General features: G+C 39.6%; 1 protein-coding gene across 4 annotated transcripts in view; it reads left to right on the top strand.

The window, feature by feature from the left end:
* rab23 (RAB23, member RAS oncogene family) overlaps positions 1-14,427 on the top strand; it is a 65,212-nt gene extending 50,785 nt beyond the window's left edge. For all 4 annotated transcript variants that reach the window (XM_060925419.1, XM_060925418.1, XM_060925420.1 and 1 more), the window contains 5 exons: positions 4,086-4,171; positions 4,346-4,502; positions 4,593-4,675; positions 8,246-8,338; positions 9,986-14,427. In XM_060925419.1, the coding sequence (XP_060781402.1) occupies positions 4,086-4,171; positions 4,346-4,502; positions 4,593-4,675; positions 8,246-8,338; positions 9,986-10,125 (559 nt within the window). In that variant the 3' untranslated portion in view covers positions 10,126-14,427. The remainder of the gene's footprint in view (positions 1-4,085; positions 4,172-4,345; positions 4,503-4,592; positions 4,676-8,245; positions 8,339-9,985) is intronic.
* The last annotated feature ends 3,427 nt before the right edge of the window (positions 14,428-17,854 follow it).

The following is a 17,854-nucleotide window of genomic DNA, read 5'->3' as shown; positions in this document are numbered from 1 at the left end:
GTCAAGTGATTGTGATTGGCTTGTGGCACACCTAGCCAGCCAATGAGCTGCTTGTTTACAGATTCGCTCCCCGCGTCGCAACCAGAATGGCGACCGCTTAAAAGAAATGAATGCTCTGCCAGTGGCGAGTGTGGACGTTGCGTGACTCGCAGAAGATTGTCGCAGGTCGGCGAAAAAACGACTTACTAATAGATATAAAAAAATAAAAGTAATTTAAGTAAGTTTAAAATGTAATTTAAATAAAAAGTAAAGTATTCATAAATTGAAGTTTGGAAGCGCCTCTGTTTTTGGGCTGAGGAGAAGTTTGAAAGGGTGTACCGCGATTCTGCCTTCTTGTATCGCGATACGGATCGTGGCTCTGCGTATCGCGATTTCGATTTCGATACACATATTGTTACAGCCCTAGTATGTATGTAACCTCTGCAATAAAATGTGAAAATGTAAAAATGTGAAACAATTGTCACTTAACCCTTTCAACTTAATGAATAAACATTTTTGCAAAATGCACTACAACTACCAAAACTCTTCACACTTCTACCACCCATACCTACATTACTTCCAGATTCTGAAATTGCAGTAACTCAAAAGGAAGCACATGATGTTTCAAATGTGTGAAAATAGTAAAAGTTGTGTGAAAATGAAGCAGCAGCACACAATTTTGATTGATTGCGTTGTTGTATTTTGGGTAGGTCATCCACTACAGCGAAATTCACAGCAACTTCAATGTCCACTTTCTCTGTGTGATAATGTATTGCCCGTATACATGCAGATGTTAGCCTAAGTCTAAGTGTACCTGGTGCTAAAAAATCAAAATAACACAAAGGAATGGACAACCAATCATTTGTACAGTGTAGGACACATTTCGTGCGACAACCATGGCGCACTGGGGCGCTTGGCCAAATTATGTCCCCACCAATATCAACACCGTTTTTACGCCCTTGCAATCCAGTGTTTGTAATCATTCAAACTTACTGCTGATTCCTGCAATGTCATATCAGAAAAGTATATTACGAGAGTTTTTTGAGGTTCAGGTATGATTTTATTCATCCCTTATTAGTTTAACTTTATGCTTCGTTAAAGTTATGTTCATTTAATATTAATCCTCTTCTCAGGATACTCATGTAGGTTAAACCAATGAAACGTCTCTTCTCACCAGCTGGGAGAAATCTGTGGCGCACTCATAGGGTGGTTCGTCTGATTAGTGCCAAGGAAATCAATGTCACAGTTGTAGGAATGGATAACATGAGCAAGAACGTGGGACTGTAAAATAAATGAAACAAGAAGGGCACTCACAGAGCGCTGGCCTCTGCCAAGGGCAGTCGGACATGAGCTGATAACCGACGAGGCTCATACGGTAGCGCCGAGTTGACTATAAGCAGTGTACAACGAGATTGAGTGGAATAACTGTTTTATTCTATCAACATTCACTGGATTTTGATAAACAGAATTTTTTTTTTTTTGTAAATTCGATACATAAAAACTTTATACAAAGCTATCTGACAAAATCATTTCCGCTTAGAATGTAAAGAAACCGGTGAAATGACAGTAGAAATTTATGAAAAGTGCTATAATAATAATTCTTGGGGGGCGAAAAAGAGACGTTCTTACTATTAAATACTTTTATTCCTTTTTTTTTGGGGGGGGTCTGTTTTCGAGTAGTCTTTATTTCATCCTTGGTTGCTTCAGCAACACGTGCCGCCATTTTGTTTTTCTCTCTCCACGGTACAGTGGTGCTTGAAAGTTTGTGAGCCATTTAGAATTTTCTATATTTCTGCATAAATATGACCTAAAACATCATCAGATTTTTACACAAGTCCTAAAAGTAGATAAAGAGAACCCAGTTAAACAAATGAGACAAAAATACTACAAAAATCTACTTTTAGGACTTGTGTGAAAATCTGACGATGTTTTAGGTCATATTTATGCAGAAATATAGAAAAGTCTAAAGGGTTCACAAACTTTCAAGCACCACTGTGTATAAGCTGATATCCTAGTAGTAGAGTAGCCAATCAGAGCACGCAATCGCTCATATCCAAAACCATGTGCCAGCGTGAGGATTAGTGGTACCCCTGAATGTGGATTGTGAGATGGAGTCATTGCATTTTTTTTTCCTACACTGGTTATGTTTTGAACTTTACTGCCATCTACTGGATTTTAAGATGTATGGCATTGTTGAGTGCAGGCTAAATGCCTTAGCAAAAGTGAAACTAAACCTGCCTCATGACTTGGATCTGCTCCAAAATTTAATATATTCTTTCTTGGCCCATGCTACAGCCTTCCACCAAGTTTCATGGAAATCGGGTCAGTAGGCAGAGCCTAATCTAGGGCGCGTAATACGCGATAATACGCGTTTTTTATCTGTCTGTCACACATCCACTTTTTGGGCACGAGAGTGATATCGCGTATCTATTCATTTTGTCGCGCATTCATAAGTAGAGAGCGTGTAGTCGCGTTTTACTGAATCTTGTGCGTATCAATTTGTCAGCACCAGCTAGCAAGCACTGCGGTAAATATAGCGTTGTTTACACACCAATCGGAAAATATCGGAAAGGACCGAAGTATTCCGAATGGTTTATTTAGCGGGTAAAAGAGTTTTGTGAACTATTATTATCATTGGTCACTGAACCGGAAGACAGTGTATCTCAACCAATCGTGTGAAGTGTTTTAAAAATACCCAAAAGCACATGGCATACCGTTCTGTCTCATCCAAACATAACAATGTCAATACGCGTGGTCACGTTGAAAGACCTTTGGACGAAAAAAGGAAACAAAACGAAGACACAGAAGTTTGTGTACAAATATGATCTTATGACAGTGTGAAGACATACTAAGTCATTTGATTCTGATTGATAATGGTTTTTGAAGTTTGAATTTGATATTTTCCTAATGCCGATATACAATTAGTTTGATAATGTTTGGTATTATGTAAGTTTTATTTAAAAATATGATGAAATATATTTAATCTGTTCTTGTGTAATTGTAGGTACTGTAAGATTGTAAATGATAGAGATTATATACTTTTTAGGAAGTCTGAATTTTGAGATTATCTCCAGTTATTTATGTCAAAATCTAGTTTAAACATGGGTAGATTGTTTAATGTTTTTCACTTTCATGAAAGGTGGTCTGAACAAAACAAATATGATAGCATTTTTAAATATTTGATAGTGATTTTATTTTATTCAGAAAGTCAGATTTTTCATCTTATTATTAATTGATAGTGACATGGATTTTAGACTTAACTATATCAAATGATGTAATATTAACCTAGTCATATTTGATATGCAATATTAACCTAGTCATATTTGAAATGCAACATTATACTACTGGTGGTCAAATTGGTAAAAATAGGCTAGTCACATGATTTATAGTAAAACAGTAACCTAGTCATATAACAGAAAACTAGTCATATTTGTAAGGTTTTGCAGTAAATAATTCTTCATATAGTTTTTGATCTAAAATTTTTACATTTTTAAAGTTCAGATCTGATCATAATGTTTGTGCAATACTATAAACTGTGGATAAGTGTTTGCTGATATGGTTTTCATATCACTGTATTAAAGGGTATGTATAGTGCCATAATTATTATATTATATAGATTAACATCTGATATGAATGTTTGTTACATGTATTTAGTTTTATTAATAAAACTGTTCTGTTTATAGATGTACTCTTGAAAATATCTACCAATGTATTACTTATTTTTCTGTCCCCACTAACTGGAACAAATGAGGGATATGTTTACCCATGTTAATATTTTCTGTCCCCTGTTTCTACAACTAGTGAGGGATCTGTCCCCTATTTTCAAATTCCTAGATTAGGCTGTGGTAGGTTTTGCGTAATCTTGCTAGGAGTCAGACAAACAAACCGCACTGAAAACACAACCTCCTTGGTGGAGGTAAATATAGTGAGTGTAAGGGTGTGTAAGGTTAAGTCCTGTTTCGTGGTCTGTAGTACAAATCCCTTGATTCAGCTCCGCGACTGCACAGTGCAACTTGTCAGTTACTTGCTTTTTAACCTTGAGTTATGAATTTGTGTTTCATGGACGCTTGCTCATCTGTGAAATCTTTGGTTCACGTGTGTTTCAGAGTAAACGATGAGGACGTGCGGTTGATGTTGTGGGACACGGCAGGTCAGGAGGAGTTTGATGCAATCACTAAGGCTTATTACCGAGGTGAGGTTAACTAGGAAGGCCACATTTCAAAGTGCGTTTAAAATGCAGCTATGATTGGAGATATGAAAGCCCGTATTATGTAAAATAATCATCTATGAATAATTAATCAAGAACAATGATTGCTTTATACCTCCTCGACAAGTCATCGTTAAATAGTAATTATTAAATTCGTAGGTGCCCAGGCCTGTGTACTCGTCTTCTCGACCACAGACAGAGAGTCGTTCGACGCCATCAGCAGCTGGAGGGAGAAAGTGGAGATGGAGGTTGGAGACATTCCCACTGTTCTGGTGCAGAACAAAATCGACCTCCTGGATGACACCGTGATAAAAAAGTAAGAGTGGCCCTTTAGAGTAGAACGGTAGTATATTGTAATTATTTCTCGTTAACGTCACGTCAATATCGAACACTCTTGCCGTTGCAGTGAGGAAGCAGAGGGTCTTGCTAAGAAGCTGAAGCTGAGATTTTATCGGGCCTCGGTGAAAGAGGATCTCAATGTCAATGAAGGTTTGTAATGCTGGAACAGTAACATGACCGAATATATTACAGGAACGAGCAAATAAAATGACACACCAACGGCAGTTACTTTAAGCGTCATGGGTTTATTATAGTTGCTTGCAGTCTGAAGTTTACATACGCAGGCATGAATGTGATTGCAATATTGGGCTATCAATTATTCCTTTGAATTGTTCTTTTTCTGTGGTAGAATGACTGTACAACATACATATTTAATAGAAAAATAAAATTTCTGCACAAGTTTTAATCTATTTTGGGTTTTCTGAAATCAACACTGTCAGTGCATTTACATGCACATCCAAATCGAGCTACTGTCGGTAATCGAGCGAAGGGTCCCAGCAGGGGTGCCAGAGAAATCCAATCCTACATGCACACAAGGAAATCGAGCTATTGTGTGAGGTACATTGTGCACCCGAGCCACAGGTGGCGCTACACACCCCATCGTGTTGGTACACTTCTGGTTGTCGTCATGAAGAAGAGCTGTTCAAGAGTATAAACAAAGTTATCAGTTCCGTGTTCGTTCGTTCTCCTTGTTCCTCCTGACCTCTTCTGCTGCTCGCTACTACTACTGTTGTCATGCCGACCGAGGCTGTTGTGTTTCCCGCTTGTGGTCTCGTCACTCGTCACTTCCGGAAGGGGCAGTGCTGAAGTAAGTAGCTCAACTACGTAGCTCGATAGGGTTTACATGCACTAAGTAGCTCGGCTACAATCGCATAATCTAGGTCACGTAGCTCGATTACGAGAAATCCAGTTCGGTTCGATTTCAGCCGAGCTAAGGTGTTTCCATGGCATTTAGAACTTCGATTTCAGTCGAGCTACGGCAGAAATTCGATTTTCTCTATGTGTATGCAAACGCACTGAGTGTCAAAATTGTACATCCACTTAGATTATTAATTGAGTGGTGCTGAAAGCTCCAAAGTGTCTTGACTCTGGCCAAGGGCTCTTAACTTCCTGTTAGTGATCATGATTGGCTACAGCTGGTAGCTTCTCTGCACCAACATAAAACATGTTTGTTGGACAGCACTCCTTGGATTAACCAACACACAGTACATTAGGAAAGTCCAAGGAGCTCGGTGCAGATCTGAGGAAGAGGATCATAGATTTACACAAATCTGGAATGTTTCTTGGAGCCATTTCTAAAAAACAAACTGTAGATTCCAAGATCCAGTTCAAACAACTGTACATATTTACAAGTTATTGGGACGTGTAGTCACTGTGCCAAGCCACTTTGCTAGAAGACGACCCAAACTGTCACCCTCAGCTGAGAGGACATTAGATGGTCATGAACTGCAAGCTGCTGGAACACTATCTACAGTCAAGCGTTTTTTTACATCGCCATGGACTGAAAGGCTGTCGTCCCTTGTTCTAAAATTGACACCTTCAAGCTTGACTTAAGTTTGCCGCTGACCACATGGACAAAGAGAGAGCTCTCCGGAGGAAAGTTTTATGGTCAGATGTAATATGGTCACAAATTGAATTGTTTGGCTACAATGTTCAGAGGTACAGAGGAACACTGTACCAACTGTTAGGCATGGTGGTGGTAGCATCATGGGACTGTTTTCCTGCCAGTGGGACTGGTACACTGCACAAAGTGGATGGAATGATGGAGGACAACAACCTTAGAATTCTTCAGCATAGCCTCAAACCATCAGAAACTTGGACGTTAATTGGGTGTTCCAACAGGACAATGACCACAAATGCACATCAAAGCTGAAATGTGTGGAATCGATAAAGCAGACTTACATTCAGCTTAAAACAAGTCTAGACTTCACACCTATTGAAAATATTTGGGCTGTCCTTAAAAGTTGGGTCTGTGCCAGGAATCACACACACTTCATTGACTTCTGGCAAGAAGAATGGACAAATATCCAACCAGAATTCTGCCAGAAGCTTGTTGATGGCTACCAGAAGCGTCTGGTGAAAGTTAAACTTGCTAAGGGACATATTAGGTGTGCTGTATGTATAATTTTGACCCTGTGTTAATTTCAGAAAACACATTCAGTGGGGTTTTTTTTCTATTTTTTTTCCATTAAAGATGCATGTTGTGCAATCATTCTGCCACAGAAAAGGAACGGTTCCAAAAAAAAAAAAAAAAATCAGTGAAAGCCCGATATTGCCATGATGATGTCTGTGTATGTAAACTTCTGACTGCAACTGTTTTTGTGAATAAAAGCGGGCTTAATTCTCAACCAAACCGGACTGTATGAAATAATTATTGTGCTACATATTGTAGAAAAATGCCTTTTTAGAGATTATGTAATAGTAACTATGAAGAACAAAGAAAATGCCAGTTGATGTAGCATTTATTTTAATAACTAGCTAATTAAAAACAATATATATGTTATTTACCAGCTGGGAGGTCCGTATGGTGAAATACCGTGACCGAGGTCTTGAAAGTACTGAGCGAGGCCCTCTGGGCCGAGGTCAGTATTCAAGGCCGAGGTCACGGTATTTCACCATACGGACCAACCTTAAGCTGGTAAATAATATATTTATTTTTTCTTTACCAAATTCTAACAGAAAACGAGAGCGCCCAAAAGGGAAAACCGAGCTGAGGAGAGCTGCCATTTTGAATCCTCATTCACGGCTGTAATGTAAATTGCTTCCTCCTCGGTATACAAGTGCACTTCCATGGCAGGAAAAAAAACTACATTTGCCGCCTATGTAGTCCCCTATTTATACAAAATTGAGTCATTCAGGATTCAGCCATGTTTTTGCTCGGCGTTAGCAACAGTTAGAGGTTTTTAGCTTTCTCCTGAAATGTTTTTCTTTTATTTCTTCTTCCTCAGGGTAGTAAAACTCACTTTCACTGTGAACACTGTCATTATCGCTATCCATGCTGTAAAATTAATGCTATTCTCCTGAGAAATGCTGGCAAAAATTTATAAGATTTTTGATAATTTTATAAATAAATCTTATTTAAAAAAAAGATAAATGTTGACAAAAATGCTACTATGTTTGTTGTTGTGAACAAGTGAGTCGCCAGAGGTCCATAACCAGGGTTCGTATCGTAGGATACGGACCCACTCGCCAGCCAATCAGAGCGCAGGATTTGATGGAAACCGGACCGTGAAAAAAATAAATTACTGTAATGCTTGTGCTGAAGGGAGGTCAAGCCTAGCCACATAATGTTAGACACAAAAGCTAACTTTTTCTCAATTTCGTAGTCACCTGTGTTTCAGGACGCTGTATGAAGCGACGCGTTTCGGATAATCTGTTCTACAGATGCGTCAGACTCGCTTTATTATCCCCGTTCCGAAATGATCAAATTTAAAAAGTGCGTATGTATTAAATAGCAGCGGGTGTTTTAGTAAGCAGTAGCAGTAAGACTGTGTATATGTGGTGTTTCTGCAACAAAACTATCGTCCGTGTAGCCTTTAGAAACGACGTTAATTAACCAAGTGACACGTTGATCTTAATGAAAATGAGAATTATCGTCCAGCTCTTATGCCAAGTTCATGTACCGCTGTTTGGTCGATCGATCCTGAGAGTTAACGCCGAGGAGTAATTCTGTTCTCAGTAGTGTTTTACTGTGTTTGTTATTTCTCTTCTGTCTTGTAGTTTTTAAATATCTAGCAGAAAAATACCTGCAGCGACTGAAGCAGCAGACGGCTGAAGATCCTGAAATCGTTCACACATCAAGCAATAAAATCGGTGAGAAATATAATTTTCTTTATCCTCATTTGCATTTTCACGTTACAAGTTGGACAGTTTATCAGCATTTTTAAGTTTATAGCAAATGACAGGATTATGCTAACGCACTTGTTCTAATGTATAGTAACAGCTCATACACAGGGACTTGCATGGCAGATGCACCACAGACTCAAAACCAAATAACAAACATGCCATTGTTGTTGAAGCTTTCTGTTTTATGGAAGGAGTCTCGGGTGTCGTTACTTTGTAACGGTCAGCAAGTTTCCTGCTGTGGGAAAGTCGTTAAAGGGCTTTACACTTTCCGAAAATGGTATTTGCTGGAAACTTGATGTGGTATTAGAAGGATAAACCACTTCAGGCCATGCTGATGCATTACATTGCATTACATTACATTAATGGCATTTAGCAGACACTCTTATCCAGAGTGATGTACATCATACCCGGAGCAGCCGGGGGTTAGGTGCCTCGTTCGAAGGCACTTCAGTCATTCCTGTTGAGCTCTATGCAGCAGCACACATCCACACACTGTAGTTTGTAGACAACTGACACTACGTTTTGTTTCAGAAAATGATCTCGATCCTTCAGGAGACGTGCCGAGGCTATACTGCTGCACATGTACACTACCGTTCAAAAGTTTGGGGTCACCCAGACAATTTTGTGTTTTCCATGAAAAGTCACACTTTTATTTACCACCATAAGTTGTAAAACGAATAGAAAATCTAGTCAAGACATTTTTCTGGCCATTTTGAGCATTTAATCGACCCCACAAATGTGATGCTCCAGAAACTCAATCTGCTCAAAGGAAGGTCAGTTTTATAGCTTCTCTAAAGAGCTCAACTGTTTTCAGCTGTGCTAACATGATTGTACAAGGGTTTTCTAATCATCCATTAGCCTTCTGAGGCAATGAGCAAACACATTGTACCATTAGAACACTGGAGTGAGAGTTGCTGGAAATGGGCCTCTATACACCTATGGAGATATTGCACCAAAAACCAGACATTTGCAGCTAGAATAGTCATTTAGCACATTAGCAATGTATAGAGTGGATTTCTGATTAGTTTAACGTGATCTTCATTGAAAAGAACAGTGCTTTTCTTTCAAAAATAAGGACATTTCAAAGTGACCCCAAACTTTTGAACGGTAGTGTATCCACACACAGCCCCAATTCCAAAAAAGTTGGGACACTGTGTAAAACAAATAAAAACAGAGCATGAAGATTTGCAAAATCATGGAAACCCTGTATTTCATTAAAAATAGTACAAAGACAACATGTCAAATGTTGAAACTGAAATTGGCAACAGGTCAGTAAGATGATTGGGTATAAAAAGAGCGTCCCAGAGAGGCGGAGTCTCTCAGAAGTAAAGATGGGGAGGGGTTCACAGCTCTGTGAAAGACTGCATGGGCAAACAGTGCAACAATTTAAGAATAACATTCCTCAGTGTAAAATTGCAAAGAATTTGGGGATCACGTCATCTATGGTCACGTCATCTATTTCTGATTAGTTTAAAGTGATCTTCATTGAAAAGAACAGTGCTTTTCTTTCAAAAATAAGGACATTTCAAAGTGACCCCAAACTTTTGAACGGTAGTGTACATGATGAGGTTTTGTCACAGTCAGTCACACTGTTCTGTTTGCTTCACTTTGTAGGCGTATTCAACACTAGCAGTGGCAACCAGCCGAACCAGAACTCCAGCGATCTCAATGGCCGCGAGGTCATCAATCTGCGACCAAACAAGCAGAGAACTAAGAAGAATAAAATCCCCTTCGGTAGCTGCAGACTTCTCTAAAGTCTCCTCGTACGCGTTATACCTTGTTTGCCTTGTAGGTCCGGGTGACATGCATCATCGTCAACACTAACCAGAGTCGGTGAAAGGCTGCGTCTCAGTGTAATCCCTCTCAGCGCCGAGGTGGCGTTTAAACTGAGGTCAGCTTTTTCACACATTTGTGGTTTCATTACATGCCTCTGATTCCTGTGGATGAGTCTTATGTCACGTGGAGGTAGAAGTAAGGCTGGATGTATTGTAAAGGTGGAATTGTGGGAATGTGTGCTCTCTGGTACATATGTTTTAATCAGGCCTATGATGATGATGAAGCAGCTTGTCTTGCTTTATCACAACCAAAGGGGAAGAAATTGTTCTAAGTCTCTCGACTCAGACCCCTTGATTTGGATTACAAGCGTATTTTTTGAACTTGATGTTAAATCGAAGGAATTTAAAGTAGATCCTTCAGTAATGTAGAAAGTAAGATTGTGTGTTACTTTATACGGTGTAGAGCAGGGTAACTAACACGCTACACATTAACAAGATTCCTTCTAACGTACATCGTTTTAACTCGGACCATTTGTGTGGGGGTGTTTTTTTTGTGTTTTTTTTTTCTCTCTTCTGTGGAGGTGTATGATTTGGTAACACATCTTTCCATAAAAACAATTTGAAGTTCATAAGTACTAAAAAGGGGGGGAAAAAAAGAAAGGTATTTTTGTAAGTAACGTCGTCTCAAAACCATAGCATTAACACAGTGCCAAAAAAAAAAGTTTTTCAACTGTATGTACTTGTAAGAAATGTAAATATAGTTAGTAAAATTTTACCTTCGGATAATGTGATCACAAGTCGTGTAATATTTTAGTGTGATCAGGTTAAAACGTACTAGCAGGTAAGCTTGTCATGACCAACACTAGAGTTCACTTCTCCACAGCGGAAGCCCAGGATGTGTGCAGATTTAAATATTGATGAGATTTAATGTTCAGCTCTGCTGCTTGTAAACACTAACAGGACAATATTCCGCCTGAACAGTGGAATGCACTGTATATCTCTTTTAAAGCCTGCTGGTTGATAAACGGACATTTGTATGTTGGGTAAAATTGGTGACGCAACATGTAATCTTTCATACATGTTTGAGTACTCTTGGGGTTAAAGGTCCCCTAATTCAACAAGAGAATCCTTTAATTTAAAAAAAAAAATTAAAAATTAGGACCCCCTTGAAAATGAGATGCCACATCTCAAGGGGTTATCCTCAAAAAAAAAAAAAAATCCCCGAGTACCTGGCGACTTGTCCAGGGTGTACCCCGCCTTTCGCCCATAGTCAGCTGGGATAGGCTCCAGCTTGCCTGCGACCCTGTAGAACAGGATAAAGCGGCTAGAGATAATGAGATGAGACTGAGAAAAATCCCCGAGTACAAATATGAACCATCATTCTTGCAATCAGCCAAGTGGATAAAATCATGCAGATCCAGGTCAAGAGCTTCAGTTAAAGTTCACATCTAACATCAGAATGAGGAAAACGTGATCTCTGTGACCTCATGGACATTGGTACCAGGTGGGCTAGTAAATGTTTTTCAGAGACTATTGATCTCTTGGGATTTTCACGCAAAACGGTCTCTCGAGTTTACAGAGGATGGCGTAATCCAGCGAGCATCAGTGCTATGGACGGAAATGCTTTGTTGATGAGAGATCAGAGTAGAATGGCCAGACAGGGTTAAGCTGACAGTAACTCTACCGTGGTGAATAGAAAAGCATCTCCAGAGTGTAAAACTTGTTAAACTTTGAGGTGGATGGACGCCAGCAGCAAAAGACCACATCACGTCCTCCTGTCAGCCAAGAACAAGAATGTGCGGGACACTGGGCACAAGCTCCCCAAAACCTGATGCTTTGAAAGATTGGAAAACCTCGCATGGACTGATGAATCTCAATTTCTGCTGCGACATGTAGATGGTAGGATGGGAGTTTGGCGTCAACAGCTGGAATCCATGGACCCAAGCTTCCTTGAGGCTGGTGGTGGCTGGTTCTGCATTGCACTGCTGACGCTTTGGCTGACTGATTCGATCGGTGTTGCTGTTAAAGTTGAGCGTGAGAAGGTGGAATCCAACTAGGCTCAATATTTTAATGTGTATAAGTCATATCTTGGCTATTCGTCGAAACCACGAAGCTTTTTCGCTCCTGAACATTCTACTCCTAGGACAAATCTGTTGGTCAGATCGCTGCTACACTTCACAAAATCCAGTCATGGCTCGAAACAGTCTGCTGCTTCATACATTGTTCTACGTGTAATCACAGCAAGCGTTTTTGTACAATTGCGATTCTTGTGCCCAAAATGGACATCTTACCTGAAAGGTTCACAACCATAATCTGTCTGAGAACACACCTGTCACTTCAAGCGCCCGCATGCACACATTGCTTACTCGATTTCTGTAGATTCCTTCCGGTTTCGCAATTTCTGCAGCCTTGCACTAAATATAGTCACCACTGTTTGTCCTCCATTTGCTGTTTTGCTGCGCTGCCGATAATGGATGGCGACAGTGATGCACACATTAAAGTGTGTTGGTGGGGGGGGAATACATTTCCCTCAGACCAAGCTGATGCATACAAGTGATGGTCTTGACCCACCACCCATCGTTATTGGCACCGATCACGTCATTTGTTTACCTGGGATCGGAAGCGATCAACAATGGCGACCTCGTCACCAAGATCAATAGGTGATGTGGACTGGTGGCAGGCATCATGAGAAGCCTCTGGAGACTGTGACATCTCCCGACTACAATGCTGCGGTTTTGTCTGGACTGCTCTACGGCGCCTAGACCTTGCCTCTCAGCAAGACCTTGGTCACCTGTGTTCTTGGCTTCAAGACCTGTACCCTCAGGACCATTGAGGTGGTGTGTTGGTACGACCATGTCTCCAAGGAGGAGCTCCGCCAGAGGACTAACCAACCAAATATCCTCCACAGCGCCGTGTTCATTGGCTTGGATATGTCCTGCGCTGCACAGACAACCACCCCATGAGCCATTTGCAACTTTGATCCACCAGCAGTGGTATGGAGACGCCCTCACGGCTGACCACACACCTATTTTAACGATGTCCTTCGTCAAGACTTCCAGCAGATTAATTTGAGACTGGAGGACGTCCCGGCACTCGGCGACACTGGTGGGCTCAACGCCATGCTGGCATGAAGTTTAGGAGGAGGAAGAGGAGTTTGCTTTTATGTCACATGGTCATTTATCTGATTTGGATGTATCCAGTCTAAGATAGTGGCTCGAGTCTAATTTGTAATCACATTTCTGTGTCCGCACAGTCCTAAGGAAATAAAATAAAATAATTTGTGTTGCATTAAGGCAGGAAAAACCAGAATTGTCACTTCATCCTGGTAATGTGAATGTAGCAGATGTGTTCGAGTTTCCCAATAATAATTGTGCACTCAGTTTGACGTGTACAAAGTCCTTTCTCTGGGTTAGACCTTAAGTTGTGTTCTTGTATAACTAAACTTTGGGGACCTTTTCCACATTTTGTTCATTTGGTGGATGCTTTTATCCAAAGTAACGAATGAACAAACGAGACCGAATGCTATATAAACCTGGAGCTGAGCAGTTGAGGGGTAAAGGTCTTGTTTGCAGAAGCTTCTACAATCTCCAGGCTGGGTTTTGAGGGTTTTGGTTTTTTTTTTCGTCCTGCTTCAAAGCACAGTGATTACAGGAAGATATAATCTGCACTAAGAGAACATTCGTTTGGAGTTAGGACTGAATTCTGTTGGATAATTTCAGAGTAAACCTTGATCAGTCTCTAAAGTCAAGCTCAGCATATATGGTCTGGCTAATTTGCCTTTTTTTTCTTTCTTTTTAAACTTAACATTTACGCACAACATGCATGCCTTACGTTTGATTTCTATATGAATGTGTATCGATGGTACTTGGCCACAATGACCAGAGATATGTTTACAGTTGTGATCAGCTTTATATGAGCTCACTCTCTTTGTACTTTGTAATTGTGTGTGGAATCTAATCATTACCACACGTTGGATAGAAAGACTCATGCCTACATTATGGATTTAAGGCACTTTATTTGTCTGAAATAAAAACAGGTCACTTTATCACAGAGCACAACCGCGAGCATTCATGAAAATATCTAGTATGTCAAAATTTTCCATCTGTTCCAACTGCTAATAGTGGTTCTACATTTTTCTCTCTTGGTTATGATGCCTTTATTATTATTATTATTATTATTATTATTATTAAATGTAAACTTGACATTTCAAGTAAATCTTGGCGAGCATTCCTTCACTCACTGGTCTCTAAATATTTCACAAAGATGTCATTAAAACAATTAAAAAAAAAACTTTTCTGTGATAACTTTTTTTCTTTTTCCTTGAACACATCTTATCTGGTGTCACTTTGTGCGTTTATGTCTTTGTTCTCATAGATGGTCTTCATTTTACAAATAAATAATCTATTTTAACTGTTAGTCTCCATTATCAAAATTTGAGCATGCTTATTTTAAAATGTTTTCCTGTACGACGACCCCAATTCCAAAAAAAAGTTGGGACACTGTAAACTGGAAATAAAAACAATGTGATAATTTGCAAATCATGGAAACCCTATATTTCACTGAAATTAGTACAAAGGCAACATATCAAATGTTTAAACTGAGTAATTTTATTGTTTTTTGAAAAATATATGCTCATTTTGAATTTGATGTTAGCAACACGTTTCAGAAAAGTTGGAGCAGGGCATGTTTACCATTGTGTTGCGTCACCTCTACTTTTAACACCACTCTGTAAACGTTTGGGAACTGAGGAGACCAGTTGCTGCAGTTTTGAAAGAGAAATGTTGTCCCATTCTTGCCTGATAGACAATTTCAGTTCCTCAACAGTTCGAGGTCTCCTTTGTCATATTTTGCACTTCATAATGCAGCAAATGTTTTAAATGGGAGACAGGTCTGGACTGCAGGCAGGCCAGTTTAGCACCTGGACTCTTTTTTTTTTTTTTAACTATGGAGCCATGCAGTTTTAATATGTGCAGAAAGCGGTTTGGCATTGTCTTGCTGAAAGAAGGAAGGCCTTCCCTGAAAAATATTTAGTCTGGATGGCAGCATATTGCTCTGAAACGTGTATATATCATTCAGCATTAATGATGCCTTCCCAGATGTACAAGCTACCCATGTCCTGTGCAGTAGTGCACCCTCATACCATCACAGATGCTGGATTTTGAACTGTGCACTGATAACAAGCCGGATGGTCCCTCTCCTCTTTAGCCTGGAGGACGTGGTGTCCATGATTGCTAAAAATAATTCAACTTTTGATTCGTCAGGCCTCGGGACAATTTTCTACTTCACCTCAGTCCATCGTAAAAGAGCTCGGGCCCAGAGAAGGTGGTGGTGTTTCTGGATATTGTTTGTATCTGGTTTTAACTTGCATTTGTGGATGCAGTAATGAACTGTTTTCACAGACGATGGTTTTCTGAAGTGTTCCTGAGCCCATACAGTGATTTCCACTACAGACACGTGTCAGCTTTTAATGCAGTGTCGCCTGAGGGCCTGAAGATCACAGGCATCCAGTGTCAGTTTTCAGCCTTGTCTCTTGCATACAGAGATTTCTCCAGATTCTCTGAATCTTTTAATAATATTATGTACCATAGATGACGTGATCCACAAATTCTTTGCAATTTTACACTGAGGAATGTTATTCTTAAATTGTTGCACTGTTTGCCCATGCAGTCTTTCACAGAGCTGTGAACCCCTCCCCATCTTTACTTCTGAGAGACTCCGCCTCTCTGGGACGCTCTTTTTATACCCAATCATGTTACTGACCTGTTGCCAATTTCAGTTTCAACATTTGACATGTTGTCTTTGTACTATTTTTAATGAAATACAGGGTTTCCATGATCTTGCAAATCTTCATGCTCTGTTTTTATTTGTTTTACACTGTGTCCCAACTTTTTTGGAATTGGGGTTGTGTGTGGATACACTACCGTTCAAAAGTTTGGGGTCACTTTGAAATGTCCTTATTTTTGAAAGAAAAGCACTGTTCTTTTCAATGAAGATCACTTTAAACTAATCAGAAATCCACTCTATACATTGCTAATGTGCTAAATGACTATTCTAGCTGCAAATGTGTGGTTTTTGGTGCAATATCTCCATAGGTGTATAGAGGCCCATTTCCAGCAACTCTCACTCCAGTGTTCTAATGGTACAATGTGTTTGCTCATTGCCTCAGAAGGCTAATGGATGATTAGAAAACCCTTGTACAATCATGTTAGCACAGCTGAAAACAGTTGAGCTCTTTAGAGAAGCTATAAAACTGACCTTCCTTTGAGCAGATTGAGTTTCTGGAGCATCACATTTGTGGGGTCGATTAAATGCTCAAAATGGCCAGAAAAATGTCTTGACTATATTTTCTATTCGTTTTACAACTTATGGTGGTAAATAAAAGTGTGACTTTTCATGGAAAACACAAAATTGTCTGGGTGACCCCAAACTTTTGAACGGTAGTGTATATTGACCTGTCGAAGCTATGTTCATGATGTTAATGAACTACATTGTTACACTGTGCATCACTAATTATTAAAATGAACTTCGAAAACGTGGAACAAAAACCCTTATGGAAAATGAAACTATAATTGGAATTGTACTCCAATTTTGCAGGATCATGAAGTTGAAACTGTAATAGTTTGAAAGTAAACGCGGAGATGTTGCATGGCGTTGCATTAGTGACACTTTCAAGTGTTATGTTTCTGTGATAAGTGGCCCAGGGCTGTGAAAAATATCAATTTTGTAAATCCTCTGTTTTTGCAAAAAAAAAACGTAGGGGGTGGGGGTACTCTGCTAATGGTTGGGGACCATAATCACCGATGAGTACATTGTTTACTGGATGGGGGGGAAATCTAATGTCGGGTGTCTCTGTATGTTACGACATTGTACAAGTTTTTTATATATATACACACAAGACATCGTAGACCATTTTACGACACAGCGCCATTTCTTTCTTACCATTTTTGGGTTACTCTTTTCAAACACATGATGATAAAAGATTTTTTCTGGTATGTCTGTGTCGCAACGAGACCTTGTACAGAGGGAGGATGGTGATAATGACAATGTGAAAAAAGTAGACAAGGAAAACGGTATCAAGAATCCGTGGAATTGGCGGTGGCTGGAACTAAGTCAGAAATGAACATCTTTTGATATTTTTGCTTGATTTTATAAACTTTCTAAATGGTTTTACTATGGTTCTTGAAATGCCTATCGGTATTTTCAATCTTCATTTAATTCATGTAGCTAAACTGTTAATTAATGTATATGTTGGTTTATAAGTAAGAAATTTCAAGTCATGTTCTATTTTTTCAGTATTATGAAAAATACTGATGGATAGTTTTTAAATGTCAAAACAAAGCTATAATCATTAAAATATGCACATTTTGGGAGCCATTTTCTCTTTCAGGAGATGCTAAGAATGTTCGATTTGATGCAAGATTTACTTGGTTTCTGGGGGGCTGCGCCCCTCAGACCCCCCTGCATTTTACTTTTTCCATTTCACAGCCCTGGTGGCTAGGTGACCGCACTTAGCACTCAGATGTGACCCCGTTTCCATTTACGAAGGCTTCTCGAACACGCCTTCACTACAGTGATATGCATTGTTCTGTACCATATGGCAATCTTAACAGCCTTATGGAGAATTCCACTTGAGCATGATGGCATACGTGATCTAATTTGAACCCTTGGCTTGTGCATACACTCTCAGAAAATAAAGTATTGTACCTTT

The sequence above is a fragment of the Neoarius graeffei genome, chromosome 7, assembly GCF_027579695.1.
Source record: "Neoarius graeffei isolate fNeoGra1 chromosome 7, fNeoGra1.pri, whole genome shotgun sequence".
Classification (NCBI taxonomy): domain Eukaryota; kingdom Metazoa; phylum Chordata; class Actinopteri; order Siluriformes; family Ariidae; genus Neoarius; species Neoarius graeffei.
This window is presented reverse-complemented; position numbering and strand designations above follow the sequence as displayed.